Source organism: Lineus longissimus, chromosome 5 (assembly GCF_910592395.1).
Source record: "Lineus longissimus chromosome 5, tnLinLong1.2, whole genome shotgun sequence".
NCBI classification, from domain to species: Eukaryota; Metazoa; Nemertea; class Pilidiophora; order Heteronemertea; family Lineidae; genus Lineus; species Lineus longissimus.
The window spans coordinates 19,247,096-19,273,155 of NC_088312.1; the positions used below are offsets into that span (position 1 = coordinate 19,247,096).

At 41.0% G+C, this 26,060-nt stretch overlaps 1 protein-coding gene across 2 annotated transcripts in view; it reads right to left on the bottom strand.

The window, feature by feature from the left end:
• LOC135488779 (beta-1,4-galactosyltransferase 4-like) overlaps positions 1 to 24,980 on the bottom strand; it is a 125,835-nt gene extending 100,855 nt beyond the window's left edge. The window contains exons 1-2 of one of the 2 annotated variants that reach the window (XM_064773596.1): positions 23,814 to 24,980; positions 14,533 to 15,274 (exon numbers count right to left, since the gene is read on the bottom strand). In XM_064773596.1, the coding sequence (XP_064629666.1) occupies positions 14,533 to 15,172 (640 nt within the window). In that variant the 5' untranslated portion in view covers positions 15,173 to 15,274; positions 23,814 to 24,980. Of the gene's footprint in view, positions 1 to 14,532; positions 15,275 to 15,388; positions 15,469 to 23,813 lie in introns of those variants that run through there. The other variant, XM_064773597.1, reaches the window with a different exon arrangement.
• Positions 24,981 to 26,060: the final 1,080 nt, after the last annotated feature.

Here is a 26,060-nt window from a genome sequence, read left to right on the forward strand (position 1 = left end):
GAATATATTCATATTTGATACAACTTCGATCGATTTCTCAAAGGAATGACGGCAAGTGTGAAAAAAGTCTCAGATTTGTACAGCTCTATAAATTCCATCTTGGTATTGGATTTGTCAAGGGACGGACTTGGTTGGTGTTTACATCGGAAAATAACTCATGGCTACGTTGGATCAATAGCTTTTCGTAGCTAAAAAATATGAGTCAATGAGCTACATGCATGTACAACACTGACCTAGGACTATTCAATATCATCCCAGTTAAAAGAATTCAGGCCTAGCCAAATGCAAGGCCTATTGTCTTTAAACAATGCCCGTTCGGAGCTAGGCTATAACTCCCATTGTTCTACTCTCTTATCAAAGGGTTATCAGGGCAAATCTGATAACATCGATCCCCACGCACTGGCTTGCATGGGGATCAATGGGCCTGAATTTGCAAGGGCAAATACACCTAATGAAAATACCCATTGGACTTTGCGGCGTATCTGCATTATACGGGAGACCGATAACACTTCTTCCATGACGATTTTTGAGGCCAGACGATAAGTTACGAACCGCCACTGACCCGAGAGATTTTACTGGACCACCATAAAGTAACTTTTTTCATTATTTCGTTCTGGTGTGTCAACATGAATGCTCTATATTGCTGATACTCTGAATTTCTCTGGTCAAATAAACATGCTCTTAATTTTCTAACGCTTTTAGATAACTTTTAGGTAGAGAGCAATAATAAGTAATTAAATCATATCAAGAAATATATACTTTTCTTCTTCTTCCTCTTCCACTGCCAAAGGCTATGCTACTTTACTACTATGTAATTTTGATTTTATTTATTTCAATGGATGTGTCCGCCAACTATAAACATGACCAATAACCTCGTTCTAAATTATTGTTCTTTCTTGAATAATCAGACCACCACGCAAGCCGACAGATTTCGAAAAAAATTCTGAAAATAGGATCCACACATTATTGAATCAACACAGATGGTGTTTACATTTAGTATAATTGATTGGGGCCTGAGAGATGCCCCTTGAAAAGATGTTGAAATAAACTGGGCACAGTGTATTCTCTGAGGTATATTAATATTTTAAATCGAATTTCGAATGATGCGTTCGAACGCACTGGTGTCTATTAGAAGTGATCGATAATAATCCCTAACGGATGTTGTCTAATGTTATCAATATTTATAAATTGAAATGATGGCTCGAGGATTCAAGTGGATCATACCCAACGGATTAAAAGAGTAATTACTAGGTAGAAGTAGACACATCAATCATAATACATGTGTATTGCCCATAAGGACAGCGTATTCGATAAAGAGTGCTTATTAATCAAAATTTAAGTTAACACTTGATGACATGATGCACTTTCAATTTTTCTTATCATGAGAATATTCAGCTGTCTTGGCAAGGCCACGTAAAAGGCGAAAACCCAAACAGGAGCCAATGTTACGTAGGATAGATGGCGGGGAGATTATAAACTACTTACTTCTTTAAGCTATCATCATCAACGTGAAAGGAAATTACTCCATTATTTTAATGACGTGATTTGCTGATGAAGATTTCCGATGATCTTTAGCTTCTGATATCAGCAGACATGCCTTTCTAAGAGCCATTGACGCTAATATCCGATTAGTTTTTCTCTCTTTAAAATTAATCTATTGTCAGCTGAAGCGATTTGCTGTCAAGTCGATTTAGTGTTCGTGAGTTATTTCATGAACACAAGTTTAAGTCAGGAAAAGACAGTCAATTTTATAGTGCTTCCTATTTAACCCTTAATTTTTCACCATAGTCCGTAGCGGACCGCACGTCGACTCCATCCTATTCATGTACATCATGTACATTGAGCATTCATAATTAACTGCTTCTAAAAGTATCCCCACTAGATCTCCAACATTTATTTCACACCTTTTCTCATCTCCACGTATTTCTCAAAGGGAACTTCCTACCTAATCTCCTCTGGAAGAAGCCCCCAACAAGGCAATAACATCCACAAAAACGGATTTTCTTATCTCTCAAACTAAACCAGGTATTTGGCGAGGAAACGAACCATCGTTTTTCTGTCTTTGTGTTGCCTCTCAATGCTATCAAGCTGATATGCGATCTCGGCAGAGTCCCAAGCTTGTCCGCAATCTAATCTAACAGGTTTATCTCAGGATCAAAGAAACCTAACCAATGCAATTTCCTTTCGTATTTGCCCATCAAGAAGCCGAATAAGAAATAGACGAAGAATTGTAACAGAGGTAGTTAAACCAGGACAAAACGGGAATGGGATTTTCGATTGCGCCGCAACTTGGGTATTTCTTAGTGTCCCTCGAAGATTATTTTCCTTTGTTTTTGATGACATGTCTGGCTTTGAATTGAAGACGGCCGAGCAATTTGCCCCTACTTGCCCACTGCGACGGAGAGCATCAGAGCAATGTGACCGAAGTAAATTAAACTGGATATTTGGTACATGTCGCACTGCTATGTCCCTTGAAGTTTAGTTCCTTTGATTTCGATTAGTCATATTCTTACTTCTTAGACCAAATTAAACTTATATAATTATTCAATGACTAGCGATCTTCAGAGGAATTAAAAAAGTACACGTTGGGGGACCATCGGCCAAGTCAGTTGATTTCTGCACTATCCTACAAGTATTAACATGGTTGATTATGATTGTTGGGGACTATTGGGAGTAATAATTTGCTGAGAATCATGATATTTCCCTCAACCTTGACTCGTTCTAATTTGTAACACGATCGATATTCAATCGAATATTTGAGCATACCGCCAGGGATGTCGAAATGTGCTATTTCGCTGGAATATACATCCATGACATCGAGCGCATCAAGCCACACAGCTGAATACTGTGTTCTGTTTAACATGTTTAATAAGCATGAAGCGCGGGCAAGATTTGAAAGCACAAAATACATTGTTCACAGCAGGGGAAATCGTTACTCGCTGTGACGGAAACTGTTCACTGTGAGCTCTTTATTATAGACACTACATTGATGTATATGTAGGTCCTTGGTGGTCGTATCAAGACTGCCCATCGGGTAGACCGAAAATGTAGACCGATGAACCCGAGGCGTCAGCCAGCAGAAGGTTGGATGTTATTTGTAGTTTACCCAAGCGGTCTTGATTAGACAACCAAAGACCGTCAGCATCTTATTGATTCCTAAAACAATAAACGAATTATAACACGGTTCTGGTTCATTAGAAAGCAATCAATTCTGCAAGTCACCTTTTGCTCCTAGGTGCCGCAGAGGCGTGCCTGGGCTTTTAAGATACGCAAATGCACTTTCCAGTCTTAAGTGGGTACGCCGATTGTCAGGACTGGTGGTCAAAGAAAATAGAAATGCCGTGGACGTTATAATGCCGTACAGTTATCACGCAAGCAACTTTGCTGAAATGTTGGATATATAGTATTTGTATATCTGTGTCCACAATGGCAATTCATTGAATATTTTATATTCTTTACGCAATTGTAAACTTTCAAATTCAATTACAAATTTTAAATGTCAAACGAACAGCGTACATGTTGGCCTTCTTTTTTAATATTGCTTACCCGTGAAACTCGAGCATCTCCACCGGGAGAAGATATAACGCCAAACCCTCAAAGGCTTTCGCCTCAGCTAATGAACCAACGCCTTGCAGCCAGTGTCAAAGGTAGGATGGCGTTCATGAGACCACCTGAACCATCACCTTTATCAGATGTTTTATTGCCGACACCTCGATCTCATGCCTTACACTTTTGAATTTTTGTGTTTTGGGTTCTATCATGCGTGGCCAAATGACGTGCATGAAACCCATTGACCATCCTCCATCGCCAGTCAAAGCCTTTATTTTCGCCTCTGCTAATTAACTAACACCTCGCAGTCCGTGTCACGGCCATAACGTCTTTCATCGCGTCATGAGTCTACCTAAACCAATATTAGATGTTTTATTGCAGGGCATGACCAGGAATATCTTGTAGCAGGTTCTTTTCTCCTTTCGCGTGCCACAGATTGTGCGAAAGAATTCTCGCAGATTTCTGTTGGGCTCAGGCTTAACCTTGCCTGGCGTTGTTGACCGTCAATATAGGATTGATCGCCCTGTAGTGACTTTGAAGACCAGTCATGTCATACGCACTGCCGATGGCTTTCTGTGCTATGGTAGAATTCCTATCGATAGATCGTGGGACTGAATCCCCCAACCCACTATTAGCTTGTTTCTACATTCTTTAGAAAGTTTGAAAATTGAATATCGCGCTCTGTAGTAGCTCCTCCAAACATATCCGGATGATTCTGAAAAGTGGAAGTGATTCGAGGAAGAACCGCCAAAAGGAAATGCACTTCGTCAAAGAACATTAAGCCTTTGTATTAAACAAAGATTTGACAACTTTGACAATATACTTTCTTGAGTAGACTTCTAACGGTTTTGATCTTCAATATGAAGGACAGGACAGTGATACGTGATGTATCATCATAAGGGAATTAACATAAAACTATCACTTGCAATGCACATGTAGCGTTTATAAGACTACAAAAAGCTTCATGACTATTTGATCAAATTCTTTCAATACTCTGCAAAAAAGTAAAAATTATGTAATTTTCTAATGTGACTATCGTGTTTAATCCTTTCAGTGAATCCGATGCAAGATCGCAATACAATTGAACTCTTACGATCATCTCCTGCCTCGCTAATGAACCAGCTTTTTCTGCTCATGGCAGTCATGTCATCTTCGCGGTTTCTTTCAATCTGAACGAACCTGAACCGTCCATTAGAATTTTAATTGCAAGAAGCGGGGAATATTTTCCGATGTTCCGATTGAATTCATTCCTTTGCACCTTGCACGCGTACACCGGCACGAATGTTTGTACATGTTAGTAAAGCAGCTGCTATATTAATCAGACGCTACTTCCAATAAATAAAGCCCCCCCCCCCCCCCCCCACACACACACATAACCTTGTTGACTATTTAACTGAAGTGTCTCCTGAATAAGTGAATACTCAGATGGTTCACTCGCGTATAGCAGTCATATGACACTGAATTCAACTTGACACAAACCTTGAAAAATACATTTTCCTTTTCTAAACCAACATCAATAAAATCGACATGGCTCTTCAGTGAGGCGATATTAAAAAGAACCCGATTTCCGATCCACACTATGTATAGCATGCCGTGAATCAGAAAATACAGCTACTAGTTACTAGGTAAAAAATGCCCCAAGGGCGAAATCGAAAAGTGAGACGCGTGAATGAGAATTACCCTCTGAAAATATGTCTATATTGCCTCGCAAAGCAATCGATTCTTACAAACTTGCTGCTAGGTGACACAAAAACGCTTTCCTACTTTTAGGTTTGGAGAACTCCTATAATATAATTCATAAATATAATACCTGCTCATGTAATATCATATTCATATAATATCATATTCCGGCCGCATGTTGCAAAGCTAAATACTTTTTATTTCCAGTTAGTTTGACCTCATTTTGATACCTGCGTACACAGTTATGCATTTACCGCTTTTCGAACCAAATGCGTTGATTATCATGATTATTGTTTTCAGTTTCTGTGGGTTCTGTATGACGGAGGTTTTGCAGAATAATTAATACGGGCGATGAAATTTTAAAAAGAAATGACACAAAAAAGAATTTTACATGCGACCGGAGTTCGATAGGCCGACATCTACTGTGATTAATATCATAGGTGTTATTCAAAACCAAATGTAGGAAGTCTTTTTTCTGTCACCTAGTATGAATTGACATAGTCTTCATAGCTGACACGACTGCTAAATCCAAATGAGAAATTGCTACGGGAGCTGTATTCAGTTTATTAAAGAGGAACAATCGACGCACGTCAGGTTGGCTTCATTGCACTCAGTATTTTAATTGTCCTGGGATCAACCTCTTGACAGGTTCAGGTTATACCAAGAAATGATAAAGACTAGTCGTTGTTAATTCTCGTTTATACGAATTGATGTCCGAATGCGGAGTCAGCACGGTGTGACGCAATGGAAACAAGGCGTTGGAGGGGTACAATCGGATGAAAATAATAAATGCGGGCCTTAGTATGCCCCTCAAAATGTAATAATCTTTTGTGTGTGCCTTTTTTGGCGACAATTCCACTCCAGGTAAGCACTTTTTTTCTTAGGCAAACTGATTCCTTTAGCCATCGGATGAGGTAATGTAGCAATGGCCATGGCGATTTGGCGGAACCTAGTGGAAACTTAGCGAAAACAGCCGAGGAGAATATCGATATCAAATAATATATTACTTTTTTAAATATTCGCCAGGTGTTGTATTCTGATTCGACTCCCCACCACGGCCGATATGGTAATGGTCCGAATAAAAAATACACTGACCGTTTTTTCATTGATGTTTAGGTTTGGTGAATTGACGATTTGATCTCGGAGTCAAAATGAAGACCACGAAAGTTCCCGGAAGATGACTCACAAGTTAGATTGAAGATGATGTACATAATATTTTGTTGCACTGTTTCATCATCACTCACCACAGCGTATCAAAATTGCTGTTGAATACGAAACTAATTTACGGCTACTTTCTACAGAAGATAACGACAAAATCGTGCCAATAAGCCAACTTCTGAGATATCCGTCGCAGTTAATCAGCTTGTCAGTTTACCATGTGGTTTATGGTGCACGCCATGTATACCTGATTGGAGCCGAGTCCACCATGATTTATAAACCTCGTATCGAGGATGAAGTTGTCTGATAATGCCTGATAATGATGAAGGGCTGAGCAAGTTTCCATTCAAAGTTCCTAGGCAGGTAGTAAGTTTAGAATTTCTTGAGTGCTCAAGTAGTGCTGCTCTGCATGGTCTTTATAATTCTTACATCCGGTATTCTAAAACACACTGTGGTTGCAGTTTAATAGTGTGTTCAATGTATATAAAACTCCTTGTTGTTTTTTTTGGTAATACAATTTTGGGAAAAAAGGTTTTTCAGCAATTAAAAATCTATAATGGTGTTTCGGTCAACAAGGACCCCGTAGAGGGTATTCAGCGAAGTGGAAAACCATATTGGTTTTTTACAAGCTTAAATTTTTTTTTTTACTGAGAAAATAAATCTCCACGGGGTGCTTAGTTGTGTTATCAAGCTCAAAAGCCTTTATTTCTAAGAGTGGTTTTGCTGTAGCAACAGTATACCCGCTTGGTTTGGTAAAGGATAAGGGAGAACTCGATATGCAGTCAAATTCAAATCTAAAAGTTTAATTTAATTTGTTTTAGAATAGAAATTAATGCTGACACTGTCGGCATTGGTTGTTTCACCGAATAAACATAGCACTAGTGGATAAATGACCGTTATCTTTCACAATGCATCCTCTCTTTCTATCAACCTTCATAATTAATGTCATAAATCTCTCAGCTAACATCTGCTTACGCCATGACAGTTAATTATGGAGGTTATCAGGTCGAGGACAGAAAAGAAGGCCGAGAGGCTATTGCATTTTCTTCTGAACCTACTCCATGTCATTAAAAGTAAACACCACTTTAGGTTAATTCTTCTTCTTCTTCCTTTTTTGTCTTTTCTTCACCCTTTGTGTTTGATCTGTTGGCGTCTGTTCTGTGACACAACATATGGCCGCCAATTGGGGTCTTATCTGATCTGCCATGTGATTCCGTCTTCAATTCAATGAATGAACTTCACGATGAAAGCCTTTAACAATATTCTGACAAGCCGAATAAATGAATCGACAATATTCGCGTCAACAAGATAAATCTCATTCTTACAAAACAATTTTCTTCACCCATCTCACCGCTAGACAAAAACAAGTCAAGGTGAATCCTAACGGAGGGATAAAAACACAGTTCTCCATCAATGCCATTATTCCTGAGCAACAACATTCGGAGAGGACTGACAAAAAAATCCGAATGTGTGCCAACTTTCTAATTTGGCTGATACATCCCGATGCTTGTCACGACAATGTCAATATGTGTGATGCCGCTGGGCAGGTTTAGGCATGTTTTTTTACTGCGAGAAATGGTATTCATTGCCGGAGATAAGGTTTTCATCTCGGGGTTTTCATCACCATTGGAACCAACGACATACCCGGTGTATTGGATTATATAGGTATCGGAATTTTTTATCGGCGCATATCGAATAGGAGTCGTTGCTACATATGCTACGGACCTGGTGGAAGAGTTGGTATTGAGTTATCTAGTCACCTTTGCAATGTTATTGGAAATATCTAATTGGCTTAAAACCTAGACACAAATGAATGAAAAGGTATAATCTATGCCACAAAAGTGTCCGACAATGAGCTCGATAACAAATGTCATTTCCCCTACAGGCTTTGGCTAAACCGAACAGTAAACTGCCAAGAACTCCACCGCAGCACCAGGGAAATTCGGTCCTTGCTCCAGTCAAGCCCTGCGAATGAAAGGAAATCCGCGCGAAGCTACTTGGCAAACCACAAACTCTACCAACTGCCACTAACATAATTAGAGCGGAAATGGGATTTAAATTGTCTTTGGCTCAGATTGCGACTTGAAACTCTTGGGAGAAATTACTGTTGCCACGCAATGATGAAAATGAATTCGAAGGATGGTTGGATGAAGACTGCAGCAGAACGGTACTGCAGTCGAATGGGGTTTTTTACATCTCTTGGTGCTTCTCAGCAAGATATCAAATTGCAGCTGCCGGTTTCGAACTAGAAAATGTCCGCCAGGAAAAAGTGTCCGGCTCTATCATTGTATTTTGACGGATTATGGTAGAGCCCACAGGACCGCCAACACTCAGAAAAAAACGACATTATTTCCTAGGATATTTCAAATTTCTACACTTGTTCCTTCCAAATCACTCGCGACTGCAGCTCGATGGTCTTGGTGTATCGCTGTTCCCGATGACGATGAACTGGACAGATGGATGGTTGAAGACTGCAGCAGCACGGTGCAGCTTTCAATGGTTTTCATATATTATATTTCCTTGCTTCTTCTCGCAGCGGCTGCTGATCTCTTGCAAACACTCGCCACTGCAATTTGATCTTAGGTTATCACTATTGCCAAACATGCCAAAGATGAGGATGAAGTTGGTCGATGAACAAGAACTGCTGCGAAAAGGTGCTGCACTGAATTGAGTGTTTTTCGGAGATCCGTCGGACGTGCACCTTCGCGATGATAATGTAGTGTCCAGCATAGTGTTGGTATCTTGCGGACCACTCGCAAATGCAACCTGATGACGGCCTTGGGGTGTTGACTGGTGCCAAGTAATGCATGCTTGCTGCCAATGACTATGAAGATGGACTGGCAGTGGGCGGATAGATGAGGACTGAAGCGGTGTGTACACACTAAGGGACATTCAACATTTTTGTGTATTCGATATAACTGGAATCATTCAAACGTTATTCAGAGAATAATTAGCCACGATTGAAAACTTTCTCAATCGTATCACAAAGCTTTCAAATCTGGCTCGCGAGCCTCAAATAGAGTGTCGAGATGATGTGTAGCGTGACAAAGCTAATTAAGAAAATAAGAAATCTGACGCACCTCATCACATGAGGTGATATGTCCCGCGGGGTTTCGCGTACATGATTACAGTAAGTAAAGACATGTATATCCTTGTTGAAAAGCAATAGTGATATGTCTCTCTTCGATCAGACTTTTGCTTCAATTATGGATTTACATGTAGCCCATCTCGTATAGGCTACCATTTGGTTTGAAGGTGAAGCTTTGGAGCAAATTGCAATCATTATTTGTCATGTTTGCTGCTCTAAACGTTGTCCGTTGTATCTAGGCAGTAGATGAATAGGCGAAGCTACTCTCTGACCACACGTACAGTGCTACTGTTCAGGCGCAACCGATCGAGCCGGCATCTTTGCGGTGGCTTTTCCAGTAATCCTTTGTATTTCAATCACGCACGCTGTCACCAATCACATCAACATGAGATTTCTTCCCTTTGTACACCAAAATACAATCACGACCTAAGTGAATTCAGACAATTTTTAAATTGTCATCAGACGAGAATGCAGTTTCCATGGCAACCACGTAAACGAATTTGTGATCGTGCATTTCTTATGACCTTAAATGGCGTTAAATTCAGTTTCTAAACAAGCTGCGTACACGATTGTTTCCCAAGGCGCCCATCCAAAAGTGAAATAATCCATTAGTAAAAGAATGTAGTGGATGTTGAAGAAAATTGCTGCCATTTATTTTTATTAACAGTGCTATTATTCGTAATACCATCAACTGATAAAGCCCAAGAATGTGAAAGCAAGACTAAAAAATCTTATCGAGCACTAGGTTTACCGAATTCTAAATAACAATCGGAGGCTTTTACGATAAAATTCGGCTCATATTTAGCATGTTCAATATGATCTCACGTCGAGTATTGTAGTCTTCACGTGAGATTTAGTTTCACTAATTTTGGAGAGAAAAAAACTCGATTGGCGAAAATAATTTTGAACAGGAATTGGTGATCTGGCAAAATAAAATCTTGTATGACAATACGTATTTTGTCGCGTAGAATTTAGACCTAACCCAATGCACGGTCTATTGTCTTCAAGCCCGCTCGAACTAAGGCCCTAATTCCCATTGTTCTACTGTCTTATCAAAGTGTTATCAAGGCAAGTTTTGTTAACATCGACCCCCACGGAACATCTTACAAGGGAGGTCGATAGGCTAAGCCGGCAGTCGCAAATAAACTTAATGAAGAAATTTTCACGAATTGAAAAAAAAAGGTGCGAAAAAAGTAGGTTTACATTATACTCAGCCCGTTGTTGCGAAACTGATTTTACCCATAAAATAGAATTCGATATCATGAATTGAACGCTTTAAAAAAACAATTATCTAAATCCATGTTGCAGAAAAAAGAAAGGTCACTGATTCTGCAAAAACATCTTATGCGTTCCCTCGACTCTGTTCCAGGGAAGCAGAAAGCGGAGAAAGGTTAAAAAACTACCTGTATCTCTCCCAAATAGTGACAACCCAAATAAGGCAAGGGCAAAGACACCCCTTATGCCAACAAACGATTCCTGAGTGCAGAGAACGCCACAGCCAGGGATATCGAGCTATCAAAGAAGATCGTACAAAGGCCACGACGTTTGTAAGATAAGACGACAGTACTTTCTAACCGTCTGAGAAGGTTATTTTGAGTCTTGGACAAGTTTTGTTCAAAAGTTGGCAGAACTTATATAAGAAATATCATCAAAGTTGGGTATCGTATTTCAAGTGTTTGTGAATGGCGCTTCAGGGGACGTTTCTGGGCTGTTCATGGTCCGTCTCCCGATCAGTTCAATAGCATCTTATTACAGACTCAGCTAGGTTATAGTTACGGACTTGTGAGCTAGTGGTCTAGCTGTACTCTTACTGAGAAAGGTATGCGTAAACACGCGGGCACAATCGTTATCATCGAAGTAGCGTAAACGTTTTTTAGTGACTTTCATATATTTTGAACAACCGGGCCCTGAACAGTATCGTCACCAGAAATGAATAGCCTTGGAACCCAGTCATCTTAATTTAAGAGTAGTGAAATATCAAGTGTACCGAATGTCTATCCTCGGTTTGCTATACAGAAGCATATGTTGCTCCTCGACTGAAGGCGGTGTTAGTTTTACTTGTCCTATGCCCGGGGCACTTGGGTGAATCCTGTGGTCTAGGGGGTTTCCCAGCCGGGTGTAGTCTGATACCTGAGAAATCCCACACTCGTGTGGTTTTGCGTAGTATTGAATATTATACTGCAAATGTTTACCCCGACTACTCTACCTTTCGTTCGCTCTAGATCTTTACTAAAATCACACCTAGCACTGAATAAAAAATTTGATGAAAACCTGTTTTAAATACCAATCCCACAGGTACCATGAAAGCAACCCAAGAGAGCATTAAAACTATCACCAGTGATTCCTTGCTAATTGTAGGGTATAGCCCCGAGATCTTACTCAAGCCTACATGGCCGAGAGGTAGTTGATTGAATCTACTGGCACCTGGGTAGCCTGTTGTAGCGGTTAATTGAATATTGACAGCTAAGTGATGGAAAAACATCTCGTTCCTACAGCTTGCTTCGTGTCAGACAGAATTACACTTTAGTACAGCGTGATGCCGACCACACGATTGTGATTCTGAAAGTCTCACCAAGGCCAGGCGAAGTTGAGTTATAGAAAATCTCAATGACTATAACCAATCGCTGCCGTTATACTGCCAAACATCTTTCTCAAAGCAACCATATTCTTCAATAACTTGCTTCCTTCTGTTAACTGTAAATAAATTCTCACTGCCTTTGGGAGAGGCTGTTACCAACTGTATTGACTGCATGGTGAATAAACATATTCATTTGCGAGTTAACTTAATGATGTATGCCAGGAGCGTTCTCTTCCCCACTGAGTAAGCAACATACATGTATATCAGCCTAGTTTAGGGCCTTGTTGATAGCTTGGCCAGAGGCGAAACTTTAAATTGATCGCAGTATGCGTCATTGATGGCTTTGGCTTGAGGTAAGTTTCAACTCAACCTAGAATGAATTTTTTCCTTGATACTTTTGAGTGCGCTTCTCATTAGTCTGGTTGGGGGGGGGGGGGGGGGGGATCCCATTTTGAGACTTTCAGCAGTAATACTGTATACTGACAACAAAGAGAGCCAAGAGAAAGAGGATCTTTAATTGGCAACTGAAGACAGGTGCCAATACTAGAAGTCAAACAAAATTTCGAATCAAAGGTTTTGCCATCGAGAGGTCATGTACACGACGGAAGACAGCGCGTTCCGAATACTGATGACAGAATCTTCTGTAAAAAGCACTACATTAAGAAAATAGTGATATATATTTTGCATCGTGCCTCATTGTGGGAGTTAGATATCATGTTTGCAAGATAGAGTGAATTCTATGTGGTATTTGATAGCCCTAGGTCATTTTGTGTGATAAAGTCTTATAAAGCGTAAGATTTTTTCGGCCGAAAGAGTGCATTTAGTACGAAGCCAATGGCGCACACACAACGAATCCTTGTTGCACACGTAGTTTTTTAATACTGCTTTGCAATAGAGATATGGCGTATTGTGTTGCCTTGAGGCATCTACATACATGTAATAAGTATGGGCGGTTATTTCCGCACAAATAGAGGTTGTCTCAAATAGACATTTTATGACTCAAATAGACGTTTGGTGGCGCTCGTTTTAACGGAGACGTAACTGAAATAAACATATTGTGTCGTATCTCAAATAGACATACACTCAAATAGACGTTTGGTGGCGCTCGTATCTCAAATAAACATATATTGTCGTGTTTTCAGCTTTTTGTTGTCGCTTTTCAAATAGACATACACTCAAATAGACGTTTGGTGGCGCTCGTATCTCAAATAAACATATACTGTCGGGTTTTCAGCTTTTTGTTAATAACTCAAATAGACGTTTGGTGTCGCTTTTCAAATAGACATACACTCAAATAGACGTTTGGTGGGGCTCGTATATCAAATAAACATATATTGTCGTGTTTTCAGCTTTTTGTTAATAACTCAAATAGACGTTTGGTGTCGCTTTTCCGCAAAAAATGGTAGTTCCCCAAATAGACGTTGTGTGGCGCTGGAATCAATTTAACGACGGCAACAGCGATATTGACATTATCATTGCGGTAAGCGGCGCGCTATTGCATGTATTGCATGTACATTTGATGTACTTGTTTCTCTCTTCTTCTGCCATAGCTAAATACACTGACAATCCAATTACAATTAAAATGAAATGGTATTGAGTCTCGATTTTCCTTAGATACGCGCGCAAATAGCCATGTGCACTGCTTAGAGCAATAACAATAATATCGTCATGGCAGATTAACCAATTCCAAACTTGCTCCAGAATAGCCGCAAGCCAGCGCCACACAACGTCTATTTGAGGAACTTCCATTTTCGCGGAAAAGCGACACCAAACGTCTATTTGAGTTATTAACAAAAAGCTGAAAACACGACAATATATGTTTATTTGAGATACAAGCGCCACCAAACGTCTATTTGAGTGTATGTCTATTTGAGATACGACACAATAATGTTTATTTCAGGTACGTCTCCGTTAAAACGAGCGCCACCAAACGTCTATTCGAGTCATAACACGACATAAAATGTCTATTTGAGACAACCTCTATTTATGCGGAAATAACCGCCCATAAATAAGGGATTGAAGTTGTTTTATAGACAATGGAGAAACCCATGCCATGCATCGTTACTGAAACAAAGCAATGCAAAATATTTGTCTTATCTGAAAATAAAATCTCCAACATTCACAAGGCTCATAAGGCACTAGATCACTACCACTAGCAAAAGGTAAGTGGCCTCATCAATGAGAGTAACTGGCGCCATTCGATTGGATAGAGTAAGCTGAAACCATTGCTATTGTTGGTAATATTTAGTTCTTATACAGCGCTTTAACAGGTCTACCTGCTCAAAGTGCTTTTGGCACACCATATTATCACCCCGGTCTCCACCGAAATCAATCAGGATTCGAACCCGCGACCTCTTCATCACGAGGCCGACTCTCTTCCACTACCCCTAAAATATACATCGTGTTGTAAAGAACATAGCCTAATTTGAAGCCAGTGGCTCGAATTCAAAATCAGTATTTTGAAAATAAATAAACTTACTTAGTCCTGGAGGAATAGCTGGGCAATACCGGAGTTTCCTGACAGATTTCGAACCTTCAGCAACAGCAAGTGATTTAACGTTATATTCCTTAGATTCGGTTAGATTACCCAAGTCAACTAGCGCTTTGGTCAGCCGGTTACCCGGTTGACGCATGCGCAGTTGCTCCTGCCCATCACGCTGTATTCCAAATCTCGTTCGAGTTCTGTACGCGGAATGATAATTGTGTGCTTGCATAGTTCGGTCTTTTCTGGTCCTGTGAATCAAACCCTTCGCCCTCACGCGTTTCACGGGCGTAAAAATTGTACCCCGGGTCGCCTGATCCAACAAATCCCGCACTCGTCTCTTATTGATCTCATTCTGTAACAATTTCCGGTTCAGCTCAACAGAGGGGACATTCTGTAACAACAGTCTTTGAATACCAACATCGAGTTCTCGCAACTCCATTTGGATTTTACGGAGTGAATGGATATTCCTACCGTACCGTCCGTTGTGGACAACTAGAATCTGCGATAAGGTCAACATGACTAGGATTATGAGTAAAAGAAGGAGTAGTACTGGTGGTATATCCCTCCTCTGGAACATGGTCCCGCTGACGGGGCGGATGTTCATCCATCTTCGACCAGCTGCGCCGCCGTACATTCAGCATGGGGATGATGTTCCGTGCGGGCGAAACACGAGAAGCGAGACACACGCACAACAGATGGCGCTGCAACTACGGTCACGTGGCTTTGTATTCTTGATCTGAAAAGATACGATTGAAATTTTGTTAAGAAAATACTGACCACCTTAAGGCAACGTATCATCTGTTTCATTAAAAGTGGACGTATTTTTTCTCTAAAGTGTCTATATACCGACGCTGGCAGTCTGTTTTCCAATCGCTATTATTTTCGAAACTGATGAGGTTGAGAACATCTTCTACAACAATACCTCAAAAGAAATGAAAACGAATTCTAAGCAGGTAATTTGAAATCCTGCGATGCTGATAAGACTATCAGCAAACCTAAATAATAGAACGCGATGTAAAGAAGTGTATGCCATTTTCTTTGAATAACCGATATCTTGAGAAGAGTTTTATTAGCAAAACACGACTGACATGATTGAGTTGAAATGTAACTTATCTACCTGCTCTCAAAAAGAAACTCCGCTGTTGAGTATTGGTTTCTAAAAGCTGAGGAGCTGCAGCTTGTACATTTCAAATGTTTTCCCCTCTTAAGTTTGGAATAGAATGTGGCTTGTTTTACCGGTAGCGATAGCGCTATCTCTCGAATAATGTTTCTGATAAACTAGTTATTTTATAGTTGGTCTTAGATTGTGTCCCCGTGGGTAAGCTGTCAGTTTCTATCCTACTCTTAGAATATAAGAATATAGTTTTTTAACGCTGAAGAATTTTCGAGGTCCCATTTTCGCTAAAGAAACATGGAAATAGAATGCAAAATTATGACACACGCGTCATAGCTATAGGGTTGATCTCCCCCAACATAAAGTGTCCAAAGTATGCTATGCGGCAAAGCTCAGAGCAAATTTAAAAGGGGTGAATTAATCTTCCAACTCAGGCTGACAACACGGAACAGAAGGTCAAGATGATTAAGAACCTCCCCTTTCTCAGAGGCAATTAGTGCGGACCACAACTGCACAGACAATGTTTACGCTTCAATCAACACCATCACCACGTCAGTTGGACGGACCCCACTCATTCAATCTTCCAGTGCAGCGATGGTTTAGTGGGACTGATGAAGACTTGCATTACATGCTGCGAATTTGATGTTTCGATCGTAGCCTCCGCTGTAAAAGCGGTCAAATTGTGCTTCTCTTTTTGTTTTTGGCCACTGAAAAGCTTTGGGGAACCAGCAATGTTAAAAATCAGTTAACGCTCAAAGAAACATAGCATTTATTGTAGAGGAAACATGCCGTTACTGATTCAAGACTAATCTCAATGACCTTGAAAACGAGACCAAATTGTCGGGAAGAAATTGCAGCTTTGTGAGATGCATCTGAAAAGAAAATTAGACCATCACAACTGCCAGAACGTGTCATTAGCAAAACAACCTTGATAAGGCTTTCAAACGCCATGATATGCTAAGAAAAGCTGTGATATAGCCATGGTCGTCATCATTATAGCCAATTAGTCATATTAGCCCTCGGGCAAAGTCCGAGCAGAATCGGATCAGGACTAGGCTAGAGATTATTGGTTGATATGATCCAGATCAGGTAACGTAAATGATGGATGCGTCTCCATGGCAGTTTCCATGCAATTTGGCAATATCAGTTGGGGAGAGTTGTTGTATAGTGGCTTGAGCGTCGGGCTCATAATCAGTGGGTCGTGGTTTCGAATTTAGAAAGGGCAGCGCTGTTCCGTTGTTGTGCCCTTTAGCTAGGCACTTCAGCTAACTTGCTTCTTTCCACCCAGGAGTAAATGGATACCTGGCTGATAGATGACAGATATGAATGCCAGTCTGAATGCGGTAAAGCTCGGAACTGTAGTTCTTCCAGAGAATGGAGCTTAAATCATGAATGTACAAGGGGTAATGGTGTGAAGTGCTTTGAACGACTGAAACTAGTTGGATTTAGCGCTTTGTAAGTCTCTTGATATCAAAAGAGATTATATCATAGTGGTGGTCGGTGCCACGGTGGTAACCATGTCGACAGATCGGTCGCTGGAGACACGAAGAAGTCATTAATCTTTTGCTTTTTCCTGTCTGTACGATATGACCATCTCGAGCTAAATATTCCGAACACAATTTTAGAAAAAAAACAATGGCGGTCAAATTGCTGGATTTTTTTCACACATACTATACTGTATGCTGTGCAAGAACTTATGAAATATACTATTCCTGGAATAGCCCTGGCCTTTATCCTTAAGTGCTGATTAGCCATATAAGTCAGGTCTGGTCTTTGGGTAGCGACTGATCGGAATGAAATCAAGGTGCAGGATATAGAGTATTGGGGTGATATCCAGATCAGGTAACCTACATGATAGATGCGTCTGCATGCGACAGTCGTCCAGGAGATTACATCAGTCTGGTCGGAGGCGCGGAGTAACCATGTGGAAAGATTGGTCGCTCTAGACACGAACATCCCATCAATCTTTTTACGTTTTCCTGTCAATAGAAATGAACAGACGAACCAAAGATTCCTAACACATTTCCCCCCTTATCCACGACGTTTAAACAACAGCCTTGACAACTGTTGCTGGATCTTTGAACACAGATATGATGTAAGAACATTTACACCTGGGCTGAGAGAAGTTAGAAAAAGAGAGCTGCTTATAGTCTCACGCCGACTGCATGCCGTTGTTCGAACCTTTGGATCACTAGCACGGAGGCCAAAGACACTATAGACCACAGCCGCGCCTCTATGAGTACACTCAGACCATACGACGACATGACACCATCTGGCCATGGATCCAATATCGCAGTTTGGAATCTCAATTAATTATAAATTCTGTCCGGCGCGTATCCTGGTGATGTTTAAAGACCCATGACTAGGAAGTCCATGGCCATTGGAAGGACGCGCTCTGGCTTATCGTGCTTATGGTAAGGCTGCACGGCTGTAAATTAGGTTCGGGGTAAGACGCGTTCGAAACAAATGAGATTAAATTGCAAATTCTGTAAGGCTGCCGCAGTTAACTGTGATGAACAGATATAGTTCAGGGCCGGTAGCTTTGTCATTAACGCTGGCGTTCACATTATTAGGCATTAAGCCTTATGTACATAACCGAAGGAGATAAAGCGTCTATGAAAAATTGTTCTGAACAACCAGGCCGAGCACATGAAATGAATGCATACAATTTATAGAAAGGTGTGTCGATTCGGATAGCTCGTCAAAGGTTGTGGCGGAGTCACAAACCCCACATCGAGAAATCGTTGCATCGAACCCCATATAAATCATTCTGACCTTGCCAGGTAAGAGTTCGAAGATCAAGTGATGCGCTCAGCGGCTACTACAACTTCAGCACCTTGCTGACAGAATTCCTGGTTTAAACCTCCATTCATTTATTGTCGTTGTATAGTTGGAAAGATGTGCAGGAAAATTCGCCTCTTTTATGTCCTGTAGTAGAATGGCTGGGATAGTTTATCGTATTGATAAAGTTCACTGTGATTTAGAGGGAGAACTTGAGTGTAGGATTTAGGTGACCAGGAGGAAAGCTCACCTATTCGCCTCCATGTGCCTGCTCATGTAGCAACAGACTCAATGCTGATCACTAATACCGATTTCCGCAAGTGTTGTGGGGTGGTTTTGGACATGTCTAGGAAATTCTACAGTTACATTCAATTTTGGAGAGATCTTCGTTGCAGTCTGAAATCAGCACCAATGATGTCAGCAATGGCGGATTTGCACTTAAGTTCGAGTCGATTCTCTTGGAGTCAAGTCTGCATACTTCGTTTATCATATTGATATAGCTCACGGTGATTTGGAGGGAGAATTTGGGTGCAGGATTTATGTGACAAGGAGGATAGTGTGCTTAACATGCATCTCGTTTCCTTCAGAGTTCCGGGAGAACTTGCTTTATTCAATTACGTGAAAATCTTTGAGATTGCTTAAAACCTAGTCTCTGACATCAATTTAGGAGGGGAAACGCCCAAAATACAATTCTTTTGAGTAAGATGGACAGACTAACAGTTTGCTTGTTTTTTTGTTGTCAATCAGAAGCTAACCAGCGTAAGTGAAACTATTGACGCCATTTTTTACACCTTTTTGGGGCATTTTTTTTCGAAAGATGCATTTAGTGAAGTCTATAGTGAAGTGAATGGGTTTGATACAATTTCGTCCGCCAACAAACCACCGTTAGCTAACAGTTAAAGCCAAGAATGCATGCATTCGCAGGTCAATATACAGTGAAGCGATTAGGATTTGTTTAAACATCGTGGTGCTCAACCACCGTAAGCATGGTAAGCGAAATAGTAACGCCTATTTCATGTAAGAATCTCTGATCATGATAACTAGCAAATAAGTGAAGGGGTTTGTTTTGATTTCGTCGTAAATAGATGGATGAGCAATGTAGGCGATGCGTTGCGCATGCAGTCTGGGAATTCTTTAGGAATGCTACTCTAAACAAGCGTGGTCTTAACAAACAAACGGCAGCTAAAAAAGCTTGCGAGAACTCAGTGTGTGGTTTGTACATGTATTGTTATTGTCTACATCGGGAAAAAAGGCTCAAAGATCAAAGTACACAAAGGGCCATCTGGCGATTGCAGTTAGAGAGAGAGTGGATGTCTCATAGACATGACCACATGATGTCAATGAAACATCATTCCAACAAGATGGCAAGTCGGCATGTTTTGCGGTCAGGTTAAAGGAAACATGAAAAACAGTGTCGGTCAGGGATGGGATAGCGGTACTGTCATGATCAGGGTTCCTTCCCACCTTTCTTCGTTTCCTAAACATATTCCATTGAACAGATTTGCAGACCGAAACACACCTGGGGAAACATCGGACCAAGGGAATACAAAAAAATCAGCCCTCTTTACATCGGGGGAACAAACAGCCCGGGACCATAGAACCCGGGAACTCGGCGAACATAGGTGCGCACCCCTTCGAGTGCCTAGCGTATAACTGCAGCACTTTGTCCTTGTGCTGTCAAAGCACTATTTGATTGATTTTCCCGACTCCATACGATCGTAAGCCTTCACGGTGTATCAACGGCCGCCTGTCAGCCTGGACTATAGGGATGCTGTAATCCCCATATCAACCATACGCCAGTCCCGGAGGAGCAGTGCATTTTGCGATTACACCACTAGCAATGAATGTCCAATAGAATGTAGTTTGGTGTTGAATCAACCTTGGAATACAATCCCTTTGCATGTAAGCACAAGGTTTATGAAAATCAATCTTGATTGAAGAATCATTTTGCATGGAAAGAAATACTTATTATCAAAGTGGACAGTTATAAATGTACCATTCATGAAAACCAATATATTTCTCAATGTGCATTTCCTGAAACGAACTCATAGATTGTATATACGCCGGCGGTGTACTAGGAATGTACATTACCACACTGAAATGATTCTATCGACTTCAAACTGTTAAGTTCAGGTCATGGTAACGAGGGAGTTTTCGCAAAGCCCTCGAAACGCCACCGCGAACGGTTGGTTATTCCACTGTTCGACATCGAGATCAGGCGGTCGAACAATTGGAAAAGCGTTCGTGTTGGCCTCTCGGAGGATTGGCGAGAAGTCCCTAGTCGACGTATCCGCGCATATTCGGATGGGCACGGCACATTTGCCAGCCAAGTGATTATCTATATGTTTTGAGCGGACAATATTTTTCAAAAGCACCTCTGTACACTACACACCGTACAATGATCGTATACTTATAGGCTAGAAATATTGACTTGTTCATAACTCCGGAGTTTCAATCAACCGATCTACAGAGACGGAGACAGGGTAATGAAATGTGTTTAATGTTTGTGGTCTCTAGAAGCAATAAGATATTCTATTTACTAACAGACTCGTCAGGGAAGCCAGCCTTCCTCTGTGCATGGATCAATTTGCTAATGTTGAAGCAGCATGTGTTAGTTTGGAAATTAAAATGATTGTATAGGGAATAGATGGCCAGAAACTAGGCAAGCCATCGGATACTCCTACTTTTGTTATTGTGAAGCTGTTTGAAGTGGCAACCCCGCTTCGTTAACTCGTTTATAGCACGTTTTGCTTGCTTGGATCCTGGAGTTCAGAGTAAATCTTGCATTTGCCAGAGTGCTAATAATCGACTGGCAAAAACAATGCGGTTTCCTGCTGTTTTCTGCGGTACTTCACGGTTTTAACTTAACGTTAAGGTTTCTCTAAAACCTCATTGACAAGATAAATGTAAACCATATAAATAAGGTATCTCATATCTCTTTCCGCTCTCAGGCACATGCTCTTCGCGAGAATATATCAAAATGCCTCCGATTTCTTCACCCAGACCAAGCTAGTATTTTTCTCAAAGCGCCGGCTGGGGGATTAGCCATGTCTCACTTGATTGTACCATAACTTCATACTGCACGGCAATTTGAAACAGCCCATGATGCCAATCCATTTGTCTCGCGTCCCGCGGTCCAGCTCTCTTTGTAAAATATTAATAAGCAGATGATACGATTTCTATATCCCTCAATATAGCGATTATGTCGTGGTCGATACGCATCCTTCATTCAATTCTCGAAGCGTCATCGACTGGTATATTCGTTCTTAAATCTAACTGCGTTAAGATGCCTTACCACTTGCTTGTGTAACCGGTATCATTAGGCTCAGCCTCGTGTGCCATACTTGAGTGGGGGACAAAAAATCTTCTAAATCTTCCTCTTCGAGGCGATTTCTGACTCTGCTACAGACTGTTGCACGAGTTAGACAAGATTGTGTTGTAAATTATTGAGGCTGCAAGGCGAAGCCTGGCTATTACCGCTGATGCTTTAGGCACACGGTTTGACTGACCACCCTAAGCTAGCCCGCCCATTGACTACTGGCTATGACCACGTCCGAACGCGGACTGGACAGGATAGGTAATTTCTTTGCTTTCGGCCTCTTGATCTTGATCTGACTCAAGCAGTACCATTATTTAGATGAAGAAACCTGTTTCACAAAAAAGAAACACTGTGAAAGGTAAACGAACTGTCACCTGTGACATATCTCAGAAAACCTTCACAAATTGATTTTGAAATTGATAAATGAAAGACGCCCTTGAAAGCTCTCACTAACGCGTCGAAGGGTTTCAGAGTCTAACCCAATCTATTTTCAAATCAATTTCGTGAAAGAAACAACGCTCAATCATCCTCAGTGGCAGTCAAGCGTTGAGAGAATAGTTAAATAAAAATGAAATGAGCTCATGTGCTGCTCTGGAGGTAGACGAGTGGTAACTTCTTTCAGTTTTTACGCTAAAATCGAGCTGCCAAATCAGATCTAGAGCTAATTTTATACACGGATTTCTTTATTTCTTGGCCAGATCTTGGAAATATATTCGAATACCATTAAAATTTAGCTTTTTGAAACTAAACCTCGTTAGAATGCTGAAATTTCAATGAAAATCCCTCTAACATATATTTTTGACTATTCTTATCCGAAAAACTTCCTAAGTTTGGATTGCAAAGTTACTTTTTACGGTAGACAAGTACTATACTTATGCGACTAGTCGCTAACTGAAAGAATTAACTATCTCACCTCAAATTTGGTTAAGCCACAGTGTTTGGTGAAGATTTTGCACGCATGATATATTATGTAAACACTCTTTATGTCAATTTAGGTAGGACTGAACACTAAGCTCCATCAAAGGTGTGGCATGAAATAGTGAACGTGTATACACAAAGCTTGTTATCGAGTTACATGTAGTATGTTTCCCCAATATCGCACCTGTAGCTTACACGGAGTTACAAATATTAATTTTTTGCCATCGATTTTCAATGTTGCTTTTAGCCAGATCATTTTGAAATGCCACCTTACATAATAATCTAAATGGCAGATTCAAATGGTCAAAGGATAGGTACAGTTAACCAGTTTCTCGTGTGATCCCAAGGTGGTCGAACTGGGAATGGTTCTCAATTCGAAGTCGGCAAAGGAATCGGTGCATAACGGGCATCCATCTACGTGTACTTATCCATGGCCTGGCGCCAAGGAAGCTGTTTTCATTCATCCACATGCCGTCAATGACAGTCGTGTAAACCTATTGGCAGAGTAAAAGGCGACAGTCGCCGATAGCACTACGACATTGTTGAAAGTCAAAAGGCCATGAGAGGCATCATCGTTTTCCGATACCCCTTCACGGAAATTTCAGAAGGTTCTCGGTACACGGCATTGCCTGCCTGGCTTGTAGTTGGGAGTGTAGGGTCAAATACAAGTCATGAAGTAGGCTGGAGTCGTGGTAGTCAGTGTATTGTTACTTGCATTGTTTTTCTCACGACTGCTAAACGTATTTAGTCGAGAGCTGAGCACAGGGTCTGCATCAATTTCATATAATATGTGGTATCAAGAATGCCTGGCCCATAAGGATTTCACTTACCAATGCGATTACTCTCATTGAGGATTTTGCCAATTGACCTTGGCTAATAGACAAGGAATTTGATCGACCACACCAACCAAAGATAGAGTCACACGTGATCAATCAGTTCATACCCAATGCTTACCACTGTCTATCAACTTACCACAATTCGATGACCGACAAGTTTGAGCCAATCGGTATGAAGGGACATTGGCCTGTTCAATGCATATCATACTAGGGACGGCATGCCCCAAAATTAATGAACCGGTCTAAGATCGGCGAGTCTAGAGTATGTATATATTAATGTGCTTAAAAGTTTTCACAAAGTACTTACAGCGTGTGAGAAGTTGTATTCCAATCAAAATCCTTTAGAGCGACTTAGACTTAACGTGAGCATCGGATCGCATGCTACTGATTATCCGTGTCTTGTCTCATATCAATTAGGCGTCATTACCTCCTCGGGTCTAATTACCGAACAAGATTATCCTTAGCTACTGTGACGTTAATGACAAGCGAAAAAAAAGGATGAACGTGGAGGATTCAACGTAGGGGGGCTAATGGTTTCGCAATTAAGACTCAATGACGAGTCTGCACGTTGGCTCGACCTAAGGCTATCTGATTCTTCTTTCCAATGATCAGCACCGAAGAATAATTTGGTAAAAAGTCAAAAGACAACAAATCGCATTGTTATTCCTCTTCATTCGAACTCGCCAAAATTCGTGAAGTGACCCAGTCTCGCCTCAACTGAAACTCTTCTTAACTCGCCGAAGCTCTTAAAGTGACGCGTATTCGTCTCCTTCTAAAACTCTTCTTTATCCGCCGAAACTCTCAAGTGAAGGGTTTTACTCGCCTCCACTGAATCTCTCCTTTACTCGTCGCAATTCTTGAACAGTAAAGCAATCCCCACTGGAACTCCACGTGACAGTGTGCAAACATTAATTCAAGGTTGAGTTAAAATCCCAGCGGTGAAATCCACATGGAAGCTCACATATCCATATCTTGACAGAAGCTAACCTGCTGACCTGCCACAGTTTAAAATTGAGCTATAAATAATGACGTATTCACCTGTCTAACATTTTAGAGTTAGCCTTTTACACTGTGAACGAATTCCTGAAACATGCGGTGAGTTATGTTACAGACAAAATCACATACAACTGTTGAGAGAACGTGAGAGGCGAAAAGGAATACTATCCACTGCCCAGGACCACTCCGATCCCAGAAGTTTCAAATATATGCCAAATGAAATTCCAGTACGTACTGATCTACGAAACGCGTATCTACGTTTTAGATAAAGCGCACGAATATCCCAATATCCAAATTTAAATATGAATCGATATCAATTAGTTTGTGACATACACGCACAGCAAAAGATTCCGTTAGACTAGAAGCGTCAAGTTTAGGGACTCCGTCTTTAAAAATTCAGATTGCAGATGCACGGAACCAGGCTATCGTACAATCGTCTACCTTTACCTGCGCACGCCAATCCAGGGATGGAACGTTCCATTTTCACTCAGATTGAAATGGGAGGCTATCTGAGTATCACCATGGCAAGTCGCGCCAGTGATGTTGTGAGTCGGGATGGGTAGCGATGCCAGTGATGGTTGTGTGAACTGAAGGTGCCGGTGTTACGCATAATAAGGAGACTCAAATTACAACTGCAAATGAACAAATAGAAAGCAACATGCCACCATTGATCAAATAGTTTTGTTCCCTATACATGTACTATATCTGTGTTGGCAAATGCGAGAAACTCTCGCATGTCGGTTTTTTTCTTGTCATGATATTAGGGGCCAATCCGTCTGCCGGACAGCAATGGAGAAGAGCATGCAAACCCAAACTAGGATAATTGATACACGCATCTCTCGGAATAATGTCTTTCCTGGTGCTTTTCTCATGAGACCGTTCCTCGGAATATAAATCTTCTTCTGTGCAATGCGTGGTAATGATCTCACGTTCTTCATAAAACGAAAGGAAAGATCCATTTCCTGTCCATTTATAGACATGTTTGACGTGGAAATACTTATTTTCTTGAAGAAAACAAGACATTTCTTTAGCATTGCCCCTGATTCTCGCACAGAAGTCACCATAGCAAGTAAAGCTATTGACATGAATAGGTACATCTTATGAGTTGTGATGGTTCCCGGACTATTGGACACAACAACCAAGTATATGCCTCATATTCACATCCAGTTGACAACCTAATGACAACCATGCCGACTTATCGGCGGTGAATATCAGTCCTAACATCTCCTCATGTCACCGCCGATAACTCCCGCCAGGTAATCTATCGGACGCACCATCATAAACGGGTGGCCAATCAAATTGCTCGACACAAAGTAATTGAATGACGGCCTGAATTGATAGTGACAACCTCCGGATCAGGTTACTCTTCTTCTATACAACATACACTGTGCATTTGGGTCAGGTCATCATCCATGGAACCGTTACTCATTGAACTCCTGAGGGACCTGTTTCATAAAGCTTAATGGAGTTCCTTTAGGCCTAAAGGCACGTTAACGACGTTCCTTAAAGGAACTAGCCGTTTCATAAAGCTTCCATTAACTATCTAGGTTAATGGTGG